General features: G+C 45.5%; 1 protein-coding gene across 8 annotated transcripts in view; it reads right to left on the bottom strand.

The window, feature by feature from the left end:
* The window catches only part of SEC14L1 (SEC14 like lipid binding 1), an 89,582-nt gene that overhangs the window by 27,657 nt on the left and 36,390 nt on the right, over nucleotides 1–25,535 (bottom strand). For all 8 annotated transcript variants that reach the window (XM_073606223.1, XM_073606227.1, XM_073606226.1 and 5 more), the window contains one exon: nucleotides 12,016–12,165. In XM_073606223.1, coding sequence (XP_073462324.1) covers nucleotides 12,016–12,165 — 150 coding nt within the window. The remainder of the gene's footprint in view (nucleotides 1–12,015; nucleotides 12,166–25,535) is intronic.

Genomic DNA, 25,535 nt, shown 5'->3' with positions numbered 1-25,535 from the left:
CGGTTTTACAAATAGCTGATGTAAATGTGTAGGGGTCTCCAAACTGCGGCCTCCAGGGCCGGATGCGACCCTTTGCCTGCTTTTATCTGGCACTTGGGCCATTATCCCCCCCACTGTCAACAACAGTGGGGCATAATTCCTGACACTGACAACTGGGCACTATTTCTCCCACTGACACCAATGATGGGGCACTATTCCTTCCACTGACACCAATGATGGGGCACTACTCCTCCCTCTGACACCGACGGGGCACTATTCCCCCAACTGACACCAACGATGGGGCACTATTCCCCCAACTGACACCAATGATGGGGCACTATTCCCCCAACTGACACCAATGATGGGGCACTATTCCCCCAACTGACACCAACGATGGGGCACTATTCCCCCAACTGACACCAACGATGGGGCACTATTTCTCCCACTGATACCAATGGTGGGTCACTAGTCCTCCCACTGACACCGTCGATGGGGCACTGTTCCTTCTACTGACACCAATGAATGACGGGGCACTGTTCCTTCAACTGACACCAATGAATGATGGGGCACTATTCCTTCAACTGACACCAATGAATGATGGGGAACTATTCCTTCCACTGACACCAATGAATGATGGGGAACTATTCCTTCCACTGACACCAAACATGGAGCACTTTTCCCCCCGTTGACACCTGTGATGGAATACTATTCCTCCCACTGACACCAATGATGGGGCACTATTCCTTCCCCCAAAATCAAACAAGGGGGACACTACTCCCACTGACACCAAGATATGTTCTACTCCTGCTGGCCACAGTCCGGCACTCCTAAAGTTTGAAGGAGACTAAACTGGCCCTTTGTTCAGAAAGTTTGGAGACCCCTGTCTTAGAGGCACCAATCATGTTAAGTTGTATTATAAAGTCCTTTAGCAAAATGCCATGGTTGATGATCAAACACTGAGAAGAAGTTGTTTATGCACCATTACAATGGTCAAAAGGAAAGAAGTCGGCCAACAGAATAGCTAAAAGAAAAAAAAAAAAAGTGCTTTTGCACATTATTTATAGTGTTGTAGATAGATTACATATTCTTTACCTTGGATGAATCAGGAGAAAAACCCTCGGCTGGCTGCTGTGGGATTTTTATATCTGAAGATATGGTTACTACACTCAAGAATGAAAGCACCCTATTTGTTATTGTGTTTAAAAAAAAAAAAAAAATAATAATACCCACAATGCACAATTAGGAGTTCTGTCCTTATGGATAGGAATTGGATTTAATACTAAATCACTGAACATGTTAACCTCAAGCTACTAAAAGTATTTCATTGACATACCTGCCACCAAAGGCAGTTTCAATACCTTTTAAATAGGATCATATACTTTTCCCCATCAACGAATTTGGTCGCATCAATCAAGAAAGATATTATATAAAATGCTGTATAAGTGTTTAATTCATTTGGTTTATTCTTATAACTCACAAAGATCAGGCCGTATTTTACTGGCTATTTGTGCAGAAATCAATATAAAACCTAGGGGGTTTTTAAACTTTTTCCCAGGAATGTAGGCAGACAAACCTCATCTACAAAACAACAAATACATATTCTGCAATCCCGCTGTGCAAAAACTCAAACACTTGTGACATATAAGAAAGGCAAGATGCATTTCCTTAACTTCCAAGGAAAAGCAGATGGAGGAAGTAGACACGTTTGTTCTTATGAATTGCCTCTTCCTGCTTAGCATTTCAAAGATTTCCATTCAGGGAAATTAGAAAAGCTTTTGGTAAAAATGTGTTTCCATTTTCTATTGTTTTTAAAGTGATAATTTATACCATGTTTTTATTACTTTATTTAAATACTGAATGGGTGCTCCCTAATAATAAAGTCCAGAAATACCTGCTTGCTTGTTGACAGCTCTAACTGGAAACCCATATTTATGTATTTTAAATAGTACTGAATAGCAGGGGATCAAACTACATGTTTGCTATTTTAGTTAAACAAAAAACCTGAAGGTTTAAAATAATTGTTACCCCTACACTTCCTGATATGTGCTTGCTGTACCATGTACTTGTATGATAAAATAGGATTTTTTAAAACAGCTTACCTGTAAAATCCTTTTCTTTCGAAGGACATCACGGGACACAGAGCCACAGTAATTACTGATGGGTTATATAGGTATCACTGGTGATTGGACACTGGCACACCCTATCAGGAAGTTCAACCCCCTATATAATCCCTCCCCCTTGCAGGGATACCTCAGTTTTGTAGCCAAGCAATATAGTGTATTAGAAGAGGGGCGGGACCTCTGTGTCCCGTGATGTGCTTCGAAAGAAAAGGATTTTACAGGTAAGCCGTTTTAAAAAATCCTATTTTCTTTCTCGAACATCACGGGACACAGAGCCACAGTAATTACTGATGGGATGTCCCAGAGTGATGCTACCTGAGGGGGGGGAACCACAACCAAGTAGGGTGCAATCAGACCTGAGGACCCTGTACCGCTGCCTGCAGCACACTACGCCCAAAGGCGATATCCTCATGCCTTCTCACATCCACCTGATAGAATCTGGTGAATGTATGAACTGAAGACTAGGTTGCGGCCTTGCAGATTTGAGCCATAGAGGCCTGGTGATGCACTGCCCAAGAAGCACCAATAGCCCTTGTGGAATGTGCCCTGATCTGAAACGGAGGAATCTTCTGTTTCAAACCGTAAGCTTGAATGATCAACTGTCGAATCCATTTAGAAATGGTAGCTTTTGACGCTGCCTGTCCTCTATTGGGACCCTCTGGCAGCACAAACAAAACATCCATCTTGCGGATCTGAGCAGTTGCCCCTAGATAGGCCTTAACTGCTCTTACTACATCCAACGAATGTAGAGATCTCTCTTCCGGAGAACAGGGATCTGGAAAAAAGGAAGGTAGAACAATGTCTTGGTTTAAATGAAAATCAGAAACCACCTTCGGTAAAAAACTAGGATGAGGGCGTAGTACCACTCTATCCTTGTGTATAATCAAATAAGGCTCCTTACAGGAAAGGGCTGCTAATTCTGATACTCTTCTAGCAGAAGAGATGGCCACCAGAAAAAGTAATTTCCTTGTCAACAAGACCAAAGGAATCTGACTTATTGGTTCAAAAGGCCGTTTCTGTAACACAGCCAGGACCAAATTCAAGTCCCAGGGGTTTAGGGGCGCTTTAACCGGAGGATTAAGACGCATCACCCCCTGCATAAAGTTTCGGACCAAAGAATGCGAAGCAAGTGGCCGCTGAAATAATACTGATAAAGCAGAGACCTGGCCCTTGATGGTACTCAAGGCCAGCTTCATCTCTAATCCCATCTGTAGAAAATCAAGGATTCTACCTATGACATATTTCCTGGGATGCCAACCTCTGGATTCACACCAGGTTATATAAGCCTTCCAGACTCTATGATAAATCATCCTGGAAGCTGGCTTCTTTGCATTAATCAAGGTAGATATGACAGGACCTGAGAGCCCACGACTCTTCAGAACGTGGGTCTCAATAGCCAAACCGTCAAATTTAGCGTTTGTAAGGCAGGATGGAACACTGGACCCTGAGATAACAGGTCTGGGCGTTCCGGTAGTGTCCACGGGGAACCTACCGTCATCCTTACTATTTCTGCATACCAAGTCCTTCTGGGCCAAACGGGGGCCACCAGAAGTACCGACTTCCTTTCCTGCCTGATCCTGCGAAGGAGTCGTGGTAGTAGCAGAATAGGCGGGAATGCGTAAATCAGTGAGAACCGATGCCACGGAATCACCAACGCATCCGTCCCGCATGCAAGAGGATCTTTTGTCCTTGCCACAAATCTGTCTATCTTTTTGTTGAATCGGGATGCAAAGAGATCTACATCTGGAACCCCCCATCTTTGGCATATGGCCCAAAAGACGTTGGGATGCAGAGACCATTCCCCTGGAAGTAACTGCTGGTGACTTAGATAGTCCGCCTGCCAATTCTCTATTCCCGGGATGAAAACTGCCGATATGCATGGCACATGCATCTCTGCCCAGACTAAGATCTGGTTCACCTCTTTTTGAGCAGCTCGGCTCCGGGTGCCTCCCTGATGATTGACATAAGCCACTGCTGTGGCATTGTCGGACTGGATCCTGACCGGACAACCCTGTAGCCTGATAGTCCAGGCCTTTAGAGCTAGATGTATCACCCGGATCTCCAGAATGTTGATGGGTAAGGTCCTCTCTGTCTTGGACCATACCCCTTGGACCGCAGCCTGTTCCAGAACTGTTCCCCAACCTGACAGACTGGCATCTGTTGTTACCACCGTCCAGGTAACCGGTAGAAAGGATTTCCCCTTCTGCAGGTTTTTGGGTATGAGCCACCAATTGAGGCTCTGACGCACCGCATGCGACAGGTGCATCGGAAAGTCTAATGCCTGAACCTTGTTCCAGGTCGACAGAATACTGTGTTGCAGCATTCTTGAGTGAAACTGAGCATAGGGAACTGCTTCGAATGAAGACCCCATCTTCCCTAGTAGCCTCATACAAAGGCGGACTGAGGGACCCTTCTTGGTCCTTACTGTCAGAATCAGCTCTCTCAAAGCAGTGATCTTTGCCTGGGGTAGAAATATTTTCTCCTGGCTTGTATCTGTAATCAGACCTAAATACTCCAGTCTTCTTACTGGTTTTAGGAAAGACTTTTCTAAGTTGAGGATCCAACCCAGGTGTTCTAGATACCTGACCGTGGTCCTCAAGTTTCCATTCAAAGAGGCTACCGACCGGTCTATCAAGAGCAGGTCGTCTAGGTATGCTATGACAGCTATACCCTGAGCCCTTAATCTGGCCAGAGGAGGAGCCAAGATCTTTGTGAACACTCGAGGTGCAGTGGCTATCCCGAAAGGCAGAGCCACAAACTGGAAATGGCGCCCTCCTACCTCGAAGCGCAGAAACTTCTGATGAGCAGGAAAAATGGGCACATGCAGATATGCATCTCTGATGTCTATTGATGCCAGAAATTCTCCTCCCTGCAGGGTGGGAACTACTGTTCGAATTGATTCCATGCGGAAGGATTGAATCCTTAGGAATCGGTTCAGATCCCTTAAGTCCAAAATGGGCCTGACATCCCCATTTGGCTTTTGGACCGTAAAAAGGTTGGAATAGAAGCCCAATCCCTGGTCCTTTGCGGGAACTATCATAATGACCTCCTGCGACAAAAGTCGCTCTAACGCTAGAAGGAGCGACTGCTTCTTCTCTGGGTCTCTGGGAACATTTGATCTGAGGAACCGAGTAGAAGGGAATTCCTGAAACTCCAGCTTGTACCCTAAGGTTACCGTGGAGATTACCCATCTGTCCTGGAAGTCCTCGTGCCAGAGCTCTGAGAACTGTCGCAGTCTTCCCCCCACTCGAGTGAGCGGGGGCGCCCCCTCATGCAGAGGTCTTAGTGTTTTGCCTAGTAGGCTTCTTTCCCCAGGACTTCTTTTGTCCCTGGGGTTGACTCTTGTCTCTGGACCCCGATGGAGGCGGCCGTCGAGACTGCCTGGAGGCTGAAGCCCCCGGCGCTGGGGAAAGAGTCCGTTTGAAAGAGGGACGCTTACTCTTCTTGACAGGTAAGAGAGTGCTTTTCCCACAAGAGATTCTCTTGATATAGTTATCCAAGTCCTCTCCAAACAACCTTGCACCACGAAATGGAAACCCAGCCAGTAGCTTCTTACATGGTGCTTCGGCTGACCAATTTTTCAACCATAGGATTCTACGTATATGCACCAACCCCAGTGAAAGACGGGAGGTTTGCACGATAGAATCTCTAATGGCGTCAACCACAAAGCATAAGGCCGCTGGAAGGTTAGCAAACCCCTGGGCCTGCTGTTCAGGTAATACTTTGATGACCTGCTTAACATGGTCTCTTAAGTATTGACAGACTCCAATCGCTGCTACTGCAGGTTGGGCCACTGATCCTGCTAGGGAGAAAACATCCTTCAATAGGGATTCCATCCTTTTATCTACAGGATCCCTGAGCATCTGAGCATTGTCTACAGGACAAGTCAGGCTATTATTTACGGAGGAAATGGCGGCATCAATAGCCGGTATTCCTCATATTTTAATAAACTTTTCTTCCATCGGATAAAGTGTTGAAAACTTTCTCGGCGGAAAAAAACGTTTGTCTGGGTGATCCCACTCAGAATAAATGAGCTTTTCAAGTAAAGTATGAACAGGAAAAGCATGTGCTGCTTGGAAAGGTTTCAGTGACCCCAAAGCAGAAGAGGATTCTTTAGCAGTTTCAGGTATGGGCAACTTAAATGTGGAGCGGACCAATCTAGTGAGGATCTGCACTAAGACTTTCTCCTCTTGGGAAGTCGCAGAGGGTCCCTCTCTACCTGATTCCCCCGAAGAGGAATCATCCGTCCCATCCTGAACCTCTGAAAGGGATTTATCTCCTTTATCCCAGAGCTCCTCTGTCTGAGGGTCTTGGGGAACAGAGGAAAGCCTAGTGCGTTTTCTTCCACTGAGTGAAGACGTAATCACGGCCATTAATCTTTCCTCTAGACCATTAATGGTTGAGGAAAAAACCTCTTGTGTAATATATACAGGGGCTGAAGTGCCAGAGGCAGGTGTAGCCCCTGACCCCGATGGCTCTCCCTGGCTAGCCGTCCCTGGCCCATCTTTAGGGGGGGAGGATGCAGCCGACAGGGGGCCCTCAGAACCTGCACCCATAGTGCAAAGCAACAAGGTGTGAGGTATACAAATGAACACTGCCCGCTGAGCAATGTAGTCTGGCTAAAAGCCTTGCTACTAGGGGTGCGCATCTTCACTGGCCTCACGATTAGATTCGATTACGATTATCAGGTCCACGATTCACGATGCATCACGATTACTGCGCGCGGTTTTCATCCAAAAAATTTAAGTAGTCAGAAGAACTCCATTTTTTAAATTTTATCTGTTCTTAACACTCCTTGCATGTAGCAAAGTGTAAACAGTGCAGACAACTTAAAGAGGAGCTCCAGACTGCCCCCAAATGACTACAGAAGATGGTCAGAGACTGCAGACATGATACAGGAGATGGTCAGAGACTGCAGACATACTACAGGAGATGGACAGAGACTGCAGACATGATACAGGAGATGGTCAGAGACTGGAGACATAATACAGGAGATGATCAGAGACTGCAGACATAGTACAGGAGATGGTCAGAGACTGCAGACATAGTACAGGAGATGGTCAGAGACTGCAGACATAGTACAGGAGATGATCAGAGACTGCAGACATAGTACAGGAGATGATCAGAGACTGCAGACATAGTACAGGAGATGGTCAGAGACTGCAGACATAGTACAGGAGATGGTCAGAGACTGCAGACATAGTACAGGAGATGGTCAGAGACTGCAGACATAGTACAGGAGATGGTCAGAGACTGCAGACATAGTACAGGAGATGATCAGAGACTGCAGACATAGTACAGAAGATGGTCAGAGACTGCAGACCTGCTGGACATGGTAAGGGAGGTGCCAGACTGTCCTATCCAAGATGAATAATACCCCGCCCCCCTCACCACTAACCTGTCCCCATATAATACTATTACCATAGCGCTCCCCTGCCCAGTGTCACCACAGACCAATTCCCATCCTTCTTCCCCCAACTCTACACAGTGAACATGCAAATAGGGCAATAAATCAAAAAATTGTGTGCAGAGCTTTATGGTGATAATAAATGCACAAAAAAGTCTTACTTATTCAAAGTAATTCCAGTGCTGAGTGTTCTCTGCTGTGTTCAGATCATTCACCAGAAATCAGGAATAGCACAGCAGAGAACACTCAGCACTGGAATTACTTTGAATAAGTAAGACTTTTTTGTGCATTTATTATCACCACAAAGCTCTGCACACAATTTTTTGATTTATTGCCCTATTTGCATGTAAACTGTGTAGAGGTGGGGGAAGAGCAGAGGTGTCCTCCATACGGCCCCCTTACCTGGCTTGACATGCCGCGGCTCCACTCTCCTCCTCGGAGCTCCGTGCTCCACAAGCCGGCCGCCGCCACTCTTAGCAGCAGCAGCTCCAGCCACCGGCGCTCCATGTCCCCGCGAACATGAATACAGCGTCGCTCCTCGCAGGGCAGCAGGGGGATGACGTAAGTCAGAGGCAGCATGAAGGAAAAGCCGGCGTGGCTTACTTCCGCTGTTCTTCGGCGGCTTTCGGCTCCCTTCGGTCGCGGAGGCGGGGCATAACGCGGCGCGAGGATGACGTCATCCTCAATCGATGCCTTAAAGCTATAGCATCGATGCCGCATCGTGGAGGGTCGGATGCCGATGCATCGATTCGGCGATTAATTTCAACAGCCCTACTTGCTACCCAATGCTCAGTCTGGTGTTACTTCAGTAAATGCTGCCTAGGAGAATGCCTGTGTCCCACCTTACATGCGACCGTCAGCTCTGTGTCTCTCAGAAGGCTGAGTGTACCTGTACAGAGTGCCTTTAATAGCCTGCAGCTGGCCTGAGTGGGAGTCTAAGCACTCTGTGCTGACATCCTGCCCCCTCCTCTACCGCCCCCCCCCCCTCGAGTTTTGAAAAAAACGAGCGCTTCCCGCACTGCCGACTCTCCTGTCATGCTTCTGGAGAAAGGCTGGGGATGGGGGGGGGGGGGAGGCTGGTAACAAGATCTGCCTGAACGGCTATCTTCAGAGATGGTGGCCATTAGGCCGCAGAGCCCGGGTGGTATAACCACTTTCTAGACACCTGTTTGCAGCCTGCTTGAGACGCTGGGACATAATCAGCGATTAAAACACCTGAGACAGACAGTCAGCATGTGCAGGTTTGTGCTCTTGGCAGCCCCCGGTGGTCACAATAGGCATAGCATGCATTTACCTTAAAGGAGAAAAGCCACTAGAACTCAAAAATTCTGTGGAATCTCCTCTTACCTTATCCGGCTGCAGGGTGCTGTTTACACAGACCCAATCTTCACCTCTCACGGTGGCTCCGTTTGAAAAAACCGTCAGAGACTGGGGCCCCCTACGAATAGGGGGATGCAACAGTTCTGGGACCGTAAAGCACCACGCCAGAAATTAGGAAGTTTAAAGAAATTTTCTGATCTGCGGGGTCCAGCTCTCTAAAAAGAGAAGCGTTACGGGTAAAACCTCGTTTCTTCGGACACGAGGCCCGGGTACCATTCAATTCGGCCATGAAAAGACACTTTGAATGGATCCGGTTCGCCTGGCTTGCCCCAGTATAGGATCTTAGGATATTCCCTTTGGAGCTCAGCACAGGACATCTTTACACGTCCATCACCTAAGACACTGGCGTAAAAACTAAGGTATCCCTGCAAGGGGGAGGGATTATATAGGGGGTTGAACTTCCTGATAGGGTGTGCCAGTGTCCAATCACCAGTGATACCTATATAACCCATCAGTAATTACCGTGGCTCTGTGTCCCGTGATGTTCGAGAAAGAAAGTATCCTGTTCTTTTTGTATTAATTCCTTTATGTGAAATACCTGGTGATCCTGCCAGTCCCTCTGCTTTTCTATTAAAAACTTACCACACTAAGCAGGAGAGCACACCGTGGTCAGTTCTCTAGCTATGCTGGGAACTCAATGTGCTCTCCTCCAATAATCATACTTGTCCTGACATGCCCCCGCTGCACAGCCATTCACTGGGAAGCTCAGTGTGCTGCTGCTTCTCCTCCCCTAAGCTCTTATGCAGCTGAGAACAGAGGGAATGAGATCACTTATAAAAAAGGGAAAAAGGATATAAGTTTTTTTTTTTTTTTTTTTTTATATATCTATACAAAAATGGTTTGGCTTTCATTTCTATTTTAAACTGAATAGGTTGTTTTACAAAATGTTCCTGTACAATCACTTTAACCAACCAGTTGCAAACAGGGCCATAGACGAAAGACAGCTACAGCGCGGTCGGATATCTCTGGGAGGCAGTCTTATGACCTCTTCCTAGAATCGGGCGCACACCCAGCGCGTCACGGAACTGAGTAAAGGACCAATGACAGTGGCCCTTTACCACGTGATCGCCCCATCCAATGGCGGAGCGATCAGTTGTCAACAGACCAGAGCATGTCCGGTTCACCTCCTCCCCTCTCCTCGCACCGATTGGTACAGTGTGCGAGAAAAGGAAGGAGCCGAGTGCAGCAGCGCTGTGGGCTGGATCTGAAGTGGCCACAGCGCTGACCTCTGCCCATCCCTGCCCATGCATGGCTCATCCATGCCCATCCGTGCTCATCTACGCCACATCAGTGTCACTACAGTGTCCAGTGCCACACAAAAGTGTAAGGCCCCTTTCACACTGGGGCAGTAGGGGGCGTCTGCGGTAAAACAGCGCTATTTTTACCGCGGTATTCGGCCGCTAGCGGTGCGGTTTTAACCCCCCCGCTGGCGGCCGAAAAAGGGTTAAATCCACTCGTATAGCACGGCTATAGCCGCGGTATAGCCGCGCTGTCCCATTGATTTCAATGGGCAGGAGCGGTTTAGGAGCAGTGAATACACAGCTCCTTCACCGCTCCAAAGATGCGGCTGACAGGAGATTTTTTCTTCTCCTGCCAGCGCACCGCTTCAGTGTGAAAGCCCCCGAGGGCTTTCACACTGAACAAACAGCGGAGGCTGTTTTGGGGCGGTTTGCAGGCGGTATTTTTAGCGCAATAACGCCTGCAAACCGCCCCAGTGTGAAAGGGGTCTAATAGGTAGTCAAATTAGATGTATAATTTATGCTACTAGAACACCTGACGGTGCTCCCTGCATGTTGGGCCTCTGTATGCGGCCAGGCTGTGTAAAAGTCTCACACATGTGGTATCGCCATACTCAGGAGTAGAAGAATGTATTTTAGGATGCAATTTTTGCTATTTACATGCTATGTGTTAGAAATATCTTATACAGGGCAATTGTGTATTTAAAAAAAAAAAAAAAATGCATTTTCATTTTCTTTCCACATTTTCCAAAAACTTGTGGAAAAAAATTACATGTTCAAAAGAAAAGATTCATTATGCCTCATAGAATATAAATTGGGGTGTTTGCTTTACAAAATGGGGTCATTTTCTGGGCATTTCCATTGTCCTGGTGCTCCAGGGCATTCAAAAGTTTAAAAGGTAGTCAAAAAAAAACTTACTTAAAAAAAAAAACTCACCATGCCTCATGCTAAATACCTTGGAATGTCTAGTTTCCAAAAAGGGGTCATTTGGGGTGCATTTGTACTTTCCTGGCTTGTTAGAGTCTCAAGAAATGATAGGCCGTCAGTACATCAGGTAGATCAATTTTCAGAGATTGGCAGCATAGTTTGTAGACTTTCACAAAGACCAAATAATATACACTTATTTTGGTTATTTTTACCAAAGATATGTAGCAGTATAAACTTTGGCCAAAATTTATGAAGAAAAATTACTAATTTGCAAAATTTTATAACCGAAACAAAGAAAAATGCAATTTTTTTACAAAATGTTCTGTCTTTTTTCATTAATAGTGCAATAAAATAAAAAAAAACCCAGGAGGTGATCAAATACCACCAAAAGAAAGCTCTATTTGTGTGAAAAAAAATGACCAAAATGTCATATGGGTACAGTGTTGCATGACTGAGTAATTGTCACTCAAAGTGTGAGAGCACTGAAAGCTGAAAATTGGTCTGGGCAGGAAGGGGGTTTAAGTGCCCAGTGGGCAAGTGGTTAAGTGCCCAGTGGGCAAGTGGTTAAGCGCCCCCCCCCCCCCCCCCGCCCTACCATGTGACAGTGCTAAGGATCATTAAAGCTTGGTACACACAGGTTTTTTTCTTCGTAAAAAAAAAAACACAACAAAAAAACGAGGAGCTCGCTGTACTAACTAAGCAATCTTAGTATAGCGATTTCCCTGCCCTCCCCCTCCCCCCAAAACATACCAGTCATCGCTCGCAGCCATTGGTTTTCCAGCATGCCTGTTTGACAAGCCAGACAGAAGACAGGCTGCTGTACACACTTGTCATCCCTTTTCTGTTAAACTGTGCAGATACCAGCAGATTTTCTGCCTGTGTGTACCAGCCTTAAGTTTTAAATCGAATCGAATCAGGTTTACTACAGCGAACATTCATGATTATTTTAGAAAGGAAGCCTCACCTTTTTAAGCAGCCGGGGAGCGTCTACATCCAGTTTGCACCGTCTCTCCACTGCATGCACAGCTCCATCCTCGCTGAGGAACTCATTCATGATATCACTGCCCACAAACATGGGGATGAGATGACACGTGGGGAAACGACGCTCATAGGCCTGAGAAAGAGAAGCACTGACATTACTTTATTTACTGAGAAAATAGTGCTAATCCTTCACAAAATTGCCGATTTCCAAATTTTAGGTTTAGCTACATCAATTCATGAACCGAGTGAAATCCACAAATTTAAAAATTGTGTTTTAATTGCAAAAGTGCAAAAAAGGTTTTTGGAAGAATGTGAAAAGCTATCCATACCAATGATTAGCACATGACACATATTCAGAGACTATTTTATCCCTGCTCTAAGCCATAAACATGACTACTTGTATACATACAACTGTATAAAAAGGAATAAACTACCGTATATACTTGAGTATAAGTCGAATTTTCAGCCCTTTTTTTTGGGCTGAAAGTGCCCCCCTCGACTTATACTCGAGTCACCGCCGTCTGCCTGCATGATCATCGTGTCATGCAGGCAGACGGCGGCCGGCGTGTGATAATTCGTTCGGAGGCTATTCCAGCTTTCAAGAGCCGCTCCTCCTGCTCGTCTGATAGGCTGAACAGCTGTCAGTGTACAGCCTATCACGGACATTCTCTCATCCTCGTCCGTGGTATGAGAATGAGAGAATGTCCGTGATAGGCAGAACAGCGGTCAGCCTATCACAGACGAGGAGGAGGCATGGCTTTTGAACAGTGGAATGGCCGCCAAAGTGTATTATCACACGCTGATCGGAGATTGCCACAGGGAGGCTGCACAGGGAAACAGGACACATGCACACAGGGACACATACACGTGTACAGGACACAGGGACACACACACGTGTACAGGACACAGGGACACACACACATGCACAGGACACAGGGACACACACACATGCACAGGACACAGGGACACACACACATGCACATGTACAGGACACATACACATGTACAGGACACACGTACAGGACACCGGGACACCTACACATGTACAGGACACCGGGACACCTACACATGTACAGGACACCTACACATGTAAAGGACACCGGGACACCTACACATGTAAAGGACACCGGGACACCTACACATGTACAGGACACCGGGACACCTACACATGTAAAGGACACCGGGACACCTACACATGTAAAGGACACCGGGACACCTACACATGTACAGGACACCGGGACACCTACACATGTACAGGACACCTACACATGTACAGGACACCGGGACACCTACACATGTACAGGACACCGGGACACATACACATGTACAGGACACCGGGACACCTACACATGTACAGGACACCGGGACACCTACACATGTAAAGGACACCGGGACACCTACACATGTAAAGGACACCGGGACACCTACACATGTAAAGGACACCGGGACACCTACACATGTACAGGACACCGGGACACCTACACATGTACAGGACACCGGGACACCTACACATGTACAGGACACCGGGACACCTACACATGTACAGGGCACAGGGACACCTACACATGTACAGGACACAGGGACACACACACATGCACAGGACACAGGGACACACACACATGCACAGGACACAGGGACACACACACATGCACATGTACAGGACACATACACATGTACAGGACACACGTACAGGACACCGGGACACCTACACATGTACAGGACACCGGGACACCTACACATGTAAAGGACACCGGGACACCTACACATGTACAGGACACCGGGACACCTACACATGTACAGGACACCGGGACACCTACACATGTAAAGGACACCGGGACACCTACACATGTACAGGACACCGGGACACCTACACATGTACAGGACACCGGGACACATACACATGTACAGGACACATGTACAGGACACCGAGATACATACACATGTACAGGACACAGGGACACATACACAAATACAGGACACAGGGACACATACACATGTACAGGACACATGTACAGGACACAGGGACACATACACATGTACAGGACACATACACATGCACAGGATACTGGTAGGCATGCAGCTGCAGATGGGCAATGTTGACCCTCTGCATTTCTCACCCTCGTCTTATACTCGGGACAATACGTTTTTCCCAGTTTTTTGTGGTAAATTAGGGGCCTCGACTTATACTCGGATCGACTTATACTCGAGTATATACGGTAGATATCTGCACTTTCTTGCCTGCAATCATTGCTTACTGTGTAAATGGCAATTTTACACACCAACACATGTAGTCAAATGCTGCTCTCAGAATGTAAGCATTGCATAGTTTTCTGGTACCAAACAAAGATTTATTGATAATAGAAAAAAGGTTTATATACAAACCAAGCACAATGTTCTTCATAGGCATAACAATATAACTTTACATAGCTAGCAAGCCCTTGCAGGGGTATATTTTGCATACTTGGTGTAAACTCAAAGTGTAAGACAGCCTAAAATCTACACATACTCTGGCAGAATTTATGATTTCTTGCCCATTTTTCAGAGAATATGAATGATAACACAAAAAAATGTATTTCACTCATGGTTAGTGTTTGGCTGAAGCCATTTATTATCAATCAACTGTGTTTACTATTTTTAACCACTTGAGGACCGAGCCTCTTTTTGAGATTTGTTGTTTACAAGTTAAAAACAGTTTTTTTTGCTAGAAAACCCCCAAACATTATACATTCTTTTTTTAACACCTAGAGAAGAAAATGGCAGTCGTTCCAATACTTTGTCAAACCGGATTTGCGCAGTGGTCTTACAAGCGCACTTTTTTTTTTTTTAAAAACACACTTTTTTTTAATTAAAAAATAAAACAGTAAATGTTAGCCCAATTTTTGTTTTATAATGTGAAAGATGATGTTACGCCGAGTAAATTGATACCCAACATGTTACGCTTCAAAATTCCACCCGCTCGTGGAATGGCGACAAACTTTTTTCCTTAAAAATTTCCATAGGTGATGTTTAAAAAATTCTACAGGTTGCACGTTTTGAGTTACAGAGCTCTTGCTCTACCAATCGCGGCCATACCTCACATGTGTGGTTTGAACACAGTTTTCATACGCGGGCGCTACTCATGTATGCGTTTGCTTCTGCATGTGAGTTTGGCGGGACGGGGTGCGTTTAAAAAATTGTGTTCTTTTTTTTTCTAATTTATTTTACCTTTTATTTTTACACTGTTCTTTAAAAAAAAAAAAAAAAATTGTGACACTTTTATTCCTATTACAAGGAATGTAAACATCCCTTGTAATAGAAAAAAAGCATGACAGGACCTCTTAAATATGAGATCTGGGGTCAAAAAGACCTCAGATCTCATATTTACACTTTAATGCAATAAATAAAAATTATTTTTGTCATTTAAAATTTTTTTTTTTTTTTAAATGGCCCTTTAAGCGCTACAGGTGGAAGTGACATTTTGACGTCGCTTCCGCCCTGCAATGGTATTGAGACAGGTGGGGGCCATCTGTACTGTCTCCATGCCACTGACATGAGAGGATCCGATCGCCTCTGCCACTACCGACGGCTCCAGGAGGGGGGCCCTCTCCAGACGCCGATAAAAGTGATCTCGCGGCGAATCCGCCGCAGAGACAACTATTATTGGAAACCGGCCCACCGGCCGAAAAAGAGCATACCAGGGTTATGGCAGCTAGCTGCTGCCATAACAACGATATTCCTCTTCAAAATTAGGACGTATATCGGTGTGCGGAGACTACCTAAATGACCCTGACGATTTTGGCCTGATAATATGCACACAAGTTGACAAAAGGGGGTTTAAATGGCTATTAAAGGTAACCATCCTCACCTGTGATCTGTTTGCTTGTAATTACAAAAAACTACAACCTCTGAAGCAAAGTGATAAGCAGTTCAGGTACTATAGATCTCACCCATGTTATTCATTAGGATGAGCCATGACCATGACTTGCACCCAGACTGAACACGTCCACTGATTTTCATCTCCATTATATAGGGCCTGATGGGATTAGTAGTTTACTGAATAAAAGGGAGCATGCGCTTTCAGTTCAGCTCACAGATCAGCATTTTTCAAACCTTTTTTAGTCAACACACCCTTTAAAAATCTGCACAATCCCGAGACAACCCATTCTAAAAATATAAAAAAACGAAACTAGTTTTACATAACGCAGCAACATCTATCAGTAGACCCAACATTAGAGGTGATTTGTAAATACACCTTTGCACACTGCTATGGACTAGTAATGTAAGGTTTCTTTTCCCTCAGCAATGACGCAGAAGGGCAAAAAAGGGATGCTGATGTCACTGGTTGCTAGGACTCTGGCAGTTGGACGGTTGTATTGGCGCACAATGAAAACCTGTGCCTTTGTGTAACTAATGGGTGGGCTTGATTCACTCGATGGCTTGTATACAATTTTTGGGCAAGTTTCAGGCATTTTGTCAAGGCACCACTGAAGAAACACTGGTTGAGAAAAGCAGTCATTGATAGTGGCAAGGACACTGCATATCTGGCAAGATCAATGTGTTTTCTGTATTTGTTGAAAATTGTATTAGCCTGAAAAGAAAACAAATGCAGTCACAACATTTAGGAACCAATGAGCTGCAAGATAACATTTTTATTTTTGGGATTTTAGATTTGGGATGCTTTAACTAGGAATTCAGCCTTTCGGCTTAAAGATTTGTAAATTAAAGGGGGGTTGTAAACCCTCAAGGTTTTTCACCTTAATGCATTCTATGCATTAAGATGAAAAACCTTTTGTAGTGCAGAGCCCCCCCTTTAAATTACCTGAACCCGACGTTCCAGCGACGGGGACGAGCAGAGTAGCTCCAGCCGCTATCTTAGGTCCTCATTGGCTGGATTGATAGCAGTAGGAGCATTGGCTCCTGCTGCTGTCAAAGCCAGTGAGTCGGGGAGGTGGGCCCGAGTCCTGCTGTCTGTGTCGATGGACACAGCAGCAGGACCCGGGAGCGTGCCTGCACGAGTGCCCCCAGGGAATGCGGGTCTCCGTGGGGGCACTTGAGAAGAGGAGGAGCCAGGAGCGCCGCTGGGGGACTACAGGAGAGAAGGATCGGAACCCCTCTGTGCAAAACCCTTGCACAGAGGAGGCAAGTATGACAGGTTTGTTATTTAAAAAAAAAAAAAAAGAACCACCTTTAAAACCCCTTTAAGCTTATTGATCCTTGTGTAAGAATAGGTTCACATAAGTGCAGGTTCCGCGTGTTGCGTTTGCACAAGCACATTGGCCTGTTCATTTGAATGGGCTGCTGTACCTGCGAGAAAACACAGGAAGAAGGTCCTTGCACATTTTCAAAATCACAGCCGCAGAGAAAGTGGCATGGTGCTTTTAAACCATGTGATTTCCTGCACCTGAAAACACATTACACTGTATGTGAACCTAGCCTAAGGCTGTGGCCAGCGTTCTCAGAAGAACATGTGAGATGCCCTATAACCTCCCCAGATAAGACTATTGCAGGTGTTGGAGTACAGCCGAGCTAGCAAAAAGGGTATAATTTTATTACAAGATATAAACGCATTCAATTCAGCGAGCTCTACTGGTATATCTAGGCAAACAAGCAATGTAAGTGGTTCATTATTTTATCTGAGCTAAAGCTGTGCTGTAATTTCTGCCATCCTCACAGAGCTGTCCAATGCTGTCACTGGCCCCTCCGGCATTGTGTTCAGTACAGACTTGCCAGTGTATGTCAGCAGACGTTATTCTGGGGGGACCATTACCCATGCAGCTTTTTCCTTCCTTCAACTGTTCACTTGGCTATGCTGCATGTCACTCCGGGCACTTATTCTCCTTGACTAAATGGGGTCAAAACAGAGAAAACAGCTGTGCTACTTTGGCATGCAGAGTAATCACAGGCAGTGCAGTGTAATTTGAAATAAACATTGCTGATCATGTAAGAACTATATTAGATGAGGCGTGCCCTTCCAGCAATTTTCACATCTATTATTTTTCCATTTAAGAGAATTCTAGAAAGCATTATGTGTCTAAAACACCCACACAATATAATCACATTATGTTACAAAAACTAAAAGCCTTTCCATTGTGTTCTCAGTGCTTCTATATTCCAGATAAACACACGCTCACACAGCCTGATCAAGCAGTTAAAGTGTATGGATAGTCAAACCTTTTTTTGCTTTTGGAAAGAATATAGAAGGGTTAATACCCCTCGTACTCCAGGAACAGTCAAGTACTCTACATAGTCCCTGTGCCTTCCTCCATAGCCCTCCCCCTCTTCTGGGAGTGTCTAATTACTGTCTGTGCTGACCCAGCTCCTCTACATAACATTTCATCTAACTACCAGGAGAAGACTGAAGGGGAATGGTATACATTTTCACTTGAGTGTGGGCTCTGAGTCCGCTGACATCACATCCAGGATGGTGCCACCCAGCAGAGCTTTTGGGTGTCTACACGAGGGAGGCTTTTTACGTGAAATGCAAACAGTTTTAAAGTGTTACTAAAGTCAAATAATTTGTAATTAAAATAACAATACTTCTCTGCATCTGTGCAGTAGTATTGCTCATAGTGGCTCCGATCCTCCTCTTCTGGGGTCCTGGCGGCGATCTTTGCTCCTCTTCTTCTGCGGGACTAAAATAACCAGCCGCTGGCTACGGGGAGAGGTAGACCCCCCCGCTCTTCCAAGCTGTGTCTATGGAGCCGCGTTCCATAGACTTACACAGCAAAACTTAAGCCCGCCCCCCACTTCCTCTGATTGACAGCAGCAAGAGCCAATGGCTCCTGCTGCTGCTCCAATGCAGTGTAAAGAGGAAGTAAGGGGAGAAAAGATGCAGCCCTGCACAGCACGGATTTCTCCCCTCTCATCCCCTTCACACAGGGGGAGGGGAGGCACAGAGAAACTGAAAACTTGTTTTATCTTAATAAAGGGGTTGTAAACCCTCAAGGTTTTTCACCTGAATGCATTCTATGCATTCAGGTGAAAAACCTTCTAAGGTGCAGCAGCTCCCCAGAGACCCCCTTTTACGTACCTGTACCCGATCGTTCCAGCGACGAGCACAGCTGCTGCTGTTAATCAAAAGCATTGACACGGGAGCTGGGGGCTGTCTGTGTCAATGGACGCAGCAGTAGAACTCGAGAGCGTGCTCACATGGGTGCCCCCATGAAATGCGGCTCTCCGTGGGGGCACTCGAGAAGAGGAGGAGACAGGAGTGCCCCTGAGGGACCCCAGAAGAGGAGGATTGGGCCGCTCTGTGCAAAACCCTTGCACAGAAGAGGCAAGTATGACTTTTTTTTTTTTTTTTTTTTTTAATAAATAACAAACAAACCTTTGCAACCCCTTTAAGGTAAAAAATGCTTTTAGGTTAAGTAACACTTTAAGGAAAGATTTTTGCTGAAATGAATGGTCTAGTGACACTGCTATCCGTAACCTCCGAGAAATACTGGACAAGCATGCAACAGAGCACAGTTCAAAACTTCCAATTTGCACGCTTGAGCTTCCTCAGAGATTCAAAATACTGAAGCAAATGCATTAGCATGAAAGGCAGCATTCTCAGCAGGTCAGCACTGGCACATATTGCAACATTTTTATATTACCGGTTTTATTTTGTACTATCCAATAATGAGAGCCTTAAACTGAACGCCTGTAAACCTGGACTGAGCAGAACCTGGGAGTGCAGCCCAGTATTTAGGATACAACACAGATCAAGTTTTAGCTGGCTAACAGTGCTCTAGTCAGACTTGTAACACTTTAACATGTAACTTCATCTTTAACTAGGTAGTTTAGCAGCGCATGCAGCGAGTACACTGACCCATAAAGACCTCACACATGAATAAACCCAATGGACTCTTTTTTTGCTTCCTTTTCGGTCTGATAAATGTACCATAAGAAATGTTTTGAAATACGTGTTCAATAAGTGCACAAAAATACCGGTTGATCCTGCCAAAAAAAAACGAGAGCTGTGCTCTCTGCAACCTTATCTTCAGCGTCATCATCAGACCTGGTCAGCTCTCTTCTGTGGACTACAGAACAATTCTCCTTGTGTTATGGAGAAGAGGTGAGGGCATGGTGTTCTGTAGTCCTAAAACTCTTTCACTCCAAGGGTGACAATGCTGCTCCGTCCATAGACACAGTACAGTGAGTGAACGTCATCACCCTAGGACACGAATACTAGCTGATCACCAGGTGAAAATAAAAATGCCTAAAAAAAAAAAGAAAAAAAAAGGAACACAGCCAACACATCTAAGGAAGCATCTAAGAATGGTAAGCTGCAAAAGAATACATTTTAGTTCTTGGGTTTCAGGATGCTTAGAGGGATGTCTTGCCATGGCTACTGCTGACCTCAATCTTCTGGTGTGTATACGTCTGTATTTAGGGCTAATTCACACCAACAGCGATGCGGCTGCTGTGCAGTGCGATCCGACTGAGCTCAGCGCAGTGATAATCGTGCAGTTTCCTCTTTTTCATTTTAAATGAGCGTTGCGATGTCACACAGACATCTCAAAGTTCAATCACCGGCTTCGCAGTGTGAGGCAATGGATTGCCTCACACTGCGCTAGCTATAAAAAGTACTACCTGCAGTACTTATTTCAGCGCATCGTGCTTGCACATCACCGCAGGAGGCAAGGCATTTTGTGATAGGATAGCCGCCCAACACTGGTATGAGCTAGGCCTTAGTATAACTGGTGTGTGTAGTTTCCTCTGAGGTGCAGCTAGTATACAAGAGCAACCTTTGCAACACTTACAAGTGACATTCCTAATAAATCCCTGAACTAACAAAATGTATAATACCATTTATTTATCTGTTGTAGTGTATGGCCCACAGACAGAATAATGGTTAGCTGGGTGTTACAAAAGAACATTCAAATGAAACCAGAAGGATACTGTACAGGAAATAGGACTTCACTTTTTACTGCTGCAAAATCCTTTTCATAACAATTGCATGAATGACGTACAATTAGATAATACACTGAGGCCCCTTTCACACGGGCTGTGTCAAGTCCGATCAGCAGGGGATCCATGAACAGATCCTCCGCTGAATCGATCAGAATGGAACAGATTCGTGTCCATTCAGGTTTTTGCTGCATTAAAAACCTGGTGTTTTCCTGACCAATACCAGATCTATGGGTGGCAGGATATAAACAGACTTGTGTTCCTTTACATCTAATTCCCTCTTATCTGTCATGTTTAGGTCTGCAGAAAAGTGAAGAGAACGCAGACCTTTCCCAAATGTTTTTTCCTGAACATGGACAGACCCGGAGGTAATCAGATGTAAACAGATGCAAGCCCATAGACCAACATGGAGCTTTCCAGGAGCACCTGATCAGATTGCTCATCTGAAAGGGGCTTACTGCTGAGTTTCAGCTCCTCTTTCTGCACAGCTCAGAGATCATAGGCTTCTCACTGACTGCAGATACATGCAAATTTTAAAGCAACTAACAACTGGCTGATAATAGAGATTTGAAACTGCATTCCACAAGTTTGCTTTATTTTAGGACACATAAGGCACAAAAATAAGGGCAGTAGAAAATCAATGTGATTGTGTTACAATGTTATGTTATCCATTAAAAAATGATGGACTGGACAGTGCGACTTTAAAAGGAAGTACAGCCAAAGCTTTTTTGGCCATACTTCTCTTGTGGGTCACAGGAGTACAACTACTTTTGTCCTCCTATGACCCACAGCAGCTGGTAGTGGGCTATTGCTCACTATCAGCTGACAGGTTGGAGCGGCTCCAGGCTCTGGAAGTATCCTGATCAACCCTGCTGCCTAGCTGACAGCTTGCTTCACCTTTCAGCACGTGGCTGAGAGCTGGAGCCAGCCGCTCCCTCCCCCTTCCCAACCCAGTGCTTCAGTGAGTGCTGGAGAGGCAGAGTGGAGAACAGGGACTATTATCTGAGAACTGAGCAATCAGCGGCCATGAGATCACTCAGTTCTTGGTCCTACAGCCGACGTGGGACAGATGCTGGAGAATTGAGGTGAGCACGTGTTTATTTTTTTATTAATCCCATGCTGCTCTTTTAAATGTATTCCTGAATGGACACAAAGGATATTTGTGGGGATGAAATGCCTTTGAAAACCCAGATAATGTATTGTAATAGTAGCAGGACATCATCCCTGCTCTGTACATACCCTTTATAGACAGCAGAGCTGTGGGAGGAACCCAGCAGGTCATCCCACTACTGACAGCCTGCAGAGAACTACAGAAGTGGGCGATACAAGACCAGTCACCCTGCACAAGAGGAGAGCGCAGCACTAACTGGTCTTCATCACAGGACATTTCTGCATAGAGGCAAAGTACTGGAAAAGCGTCATGCTGGAATGGTGCACAGATCTGGAAGGAAAAAATAATTGGTTCTCTATTCAAGAATATGCATGCTACTTATATTTAAAGTGATTGTAAAGTCTTGTTTAAAGAAATAAAAAAAATGAAAAAAATGAAAAAGATGTTATATTTACTTGCCCTGTGTAGTGGTTTTGCACAGAGCAGCCCGGACCCTCCTCTTCTCGTGTCCCACTTCTGTGCTCCTGGCCCCTCCCTCCTGTTCAGTGCCCCCACAGCAAGCAGCTTGCTATTGGGGCACCCGAGCCGAGTCACAACTCTGTGTGTCCATTCAGACATGAGCCTCGACCCGGCCCCACCCCCTCTCTTCTGATTGTCTGACTTTGACAGCCGCGGGAGCCAATGGCGCCACTGCTGTGTCTCAGCCAATCAGGAGGAGTGTCCCAGATGGCTAAGACACTCGTAGACATCGCTGGAGAGACATGGGGCTCAGGTAAGTAATTAGGGGGTGCCAGGGAGGCTGCTACACACAGGTTTTTTTTATCTGAATGCATTAAGAAAAAAAAAACGCACATTCTGCCTTTAACCTATTCTTTTTTTCCCCCTAGATAAAAATGAGTAATTAACTCTTGCAGTGTAGGGCGCAGATCCACTGCAAAGGATAATTTTTAGTTGCCCAGAGTTGGACTTTAACTGTATTGCTATTGTAAAGGGGCCGATTCAGCCTGGAGTTCAACTTTAGCTTTCAAATTTTCAAAGGCTTATTTAAGAGAAGAATCCCTCTTTTCTATTTTTTAAAAGGATGCCCTAAAGGAAATAGTTATTTAAGCTCCAAACCAATGCTGGGGGTAGCAATGCCCACTCCACAGAGCAGTGCTGGTGTGCGAGATACGGCAAATGGTTGTTCTGCCCTGAACCATCATCCCTTCCAAGAGCGGTTTTGTACACAGTTGTGGCCCTGGGAAGAGACCAAGGCATGAATTCTCATATGACGATGCCCAATAACCACATCAGAGAAAGTCTACACAAAAGGAAGCCTTTGGTGTCAATAGAAAGCCTGCAGCCATATTAAACAAAGTGTGCTCTACTGGCACTGGCAATGTAAGCATTTCATTACTTTTATTCCAGCTAAATTAAGAGTTGGCTAAAGCTCTGTTTTTTTTTTTTTTTCTGCCATCCACACAGAGCTGTCAAATGTTGTCAGTGGCCCTTCTGGCATCATGCTCGGTACAGACTGGTGTATCGTTCAGAAGCTGTTATTCGGAGCTCTTTTACCCATGCAGCTTATTTTCTCTCTTCCACTGCTCACTTGGCTATGCTGCACGTCACTCTGGGCACTTATCCTCCTTGACTGAATGGGGTCACATTAAAGAATGCAGTTGTGCTGCTTTGGCAGGGGAAGCAAGTTCAGTCCAAATTGAAAGTCATAAACAGAAGCAATGATGACCACATCACAGTAAATGGTGTTGTTTTACATTATTTCTCTAATTTTCTATCTTTTAAATCTAACGGAAACACAAAGTAATAAAAAAAAAAAACTATCAGATTCTAATACATTACCATTTCAGTTAAGGCTGTACCTTCTGTCTTGTACAGTTATACAGGCTCCTCTCCTGTACTGAAATTGCTTACTGCGATTTCACTGCACACCGAGTTTCTCATAGTATGCATTGGAGGCTGCAGCAAGCCAGATAGAGCCTGCCTCATTTCCAGGCTGGAGGACATCCAGCATCATCTAGCTATTCTTTCCCCAGCCCTACTGCCCCTGCCCACTCTTTTCATTTATTGGATTTCAAAGGACTGAGGGTTCCTGAGGAGTACTGAGGGCCCCTGAGGGGTACTGAGGGCCCCTGAGGAGTACTGAGGGCCCCTGAGGAGTACTGAGGGCACCTGTGGAGTACTGAGGGCCCCTGAGGTGTACTGAGGCAGGGTGCTGTGATTTTTTCAGGAAACCAAATACTGCACCCTGCTGGCACCTCCCACCAGTCATGATCTGTCTGCAGTGAATAGAGAAGCACAGAGACCCAGTGATGACATTACAGCCCTAAGAGCCCTTTCACATTGGGGCGGTTTTGCAGACGCTATTGCGCTAATAATAGCGCCTGCAAACCGACCCGAAAGTGCCGCTACTTTCATTCCAGTGTGAAAGCCCCGAGGGTTGGGGCGGTTGCGGTGGTATTTAACCCTTTCTCGGCCGCTAGCGGGGAGTAAAACCGCCCCGCTAGCGGGCGCATACCGATGGTAAAACGCCGCTAATAATAGCGGCGTTTTACCGCCGACGCCGCCCCCGCCCCAGTGTGAAAGGGCTCTAAGACTGCCAATTGGCACCATCTTGAATGTGATGTCAGCAGCTACAGCAGACTCGGCTGGATAAAAAGTATTCCAGCACTCTATGAATCAAGGAGATTACAATCTAAAGTTCCTAACTCACATTCATACATACATATGCTAGACATTAATATCTGAATTGGCCCTACTTAGATTGCTTGTGCTAAAAAAAATAAAAATAAAATTGTTCTGCAATTCTGTGTATCTTTATATTTGCCAAATACAGCTTTAGACCATGGTACATAAGTAGCACTAATATGGGCTTCGTGCAGTCCTCTTTTTTTCAATGCACAGTCCTGACAAGTGGAGGTCTATCAGTTTGTTTTTCCAACAAACCCACTGCTGGTCAATAATAGCAACATATATAAAATCAAGTCAAGAACTGGCAAAAGACATTAACAGGTCCTCAGTCAGCCCACATCTCCTTGGGGAGTAGACAGGGTTAAGCAGGCTGCTTATTTCCTACACCGTATATAGACTGAACAGTATGTACTGCATTATGTCTCACAATAGGGCTCTCAGAGGATCTGACTCAGGAAGCCAAATTATTCCACTTGTGTTGTCAGAAACCCGGCTAAGCTTCCCCCTCAGCTTGATTCACCGTCAGACTTGAAAAAGTCACACAGAAGCAAATTTTACCATCATGATTTCTAATAAAACAAAGAGTAAACCACAGACAAAAATACAATGTATACAATAGAAGGTTAGAAGTGTATATCTTCAAGTGGTAATGTACGGGACTGCACTTTTAGGGCTCGTTTACACCTGCCCCATTCAGTTGCATTGCCCAACAGTTATAATGCACGTACAAAGCAACCTGCCCTAGGTCCTACTGCTTCAGGTCACACCATTGCCTTGTGTTGGTGTGTATTGAAAGAAAAAAAAAAAATAGCACATTTCATTTTTGTACAGAGC

This window comes from Aquarana catesbeiana, linkage group LG12 (genome assembly GCF_042186555.1).
Source record: "Aquarana catesbeiana isolate 2022-GZ linkage group LG12, ASM4218655v1, whole genome shotgun sequence".
Classification (NCBI taxonomy): Eukaryota; Metazoa; Chordata; class Amphibia; order Anura; family Ranidae; genus Aquarana; species Aquarana catesbeiana.
Note: the sequence above shows the minus strand (reverse complement) of the source record. Positions and strands in the feature narration are given on the sequence as shown.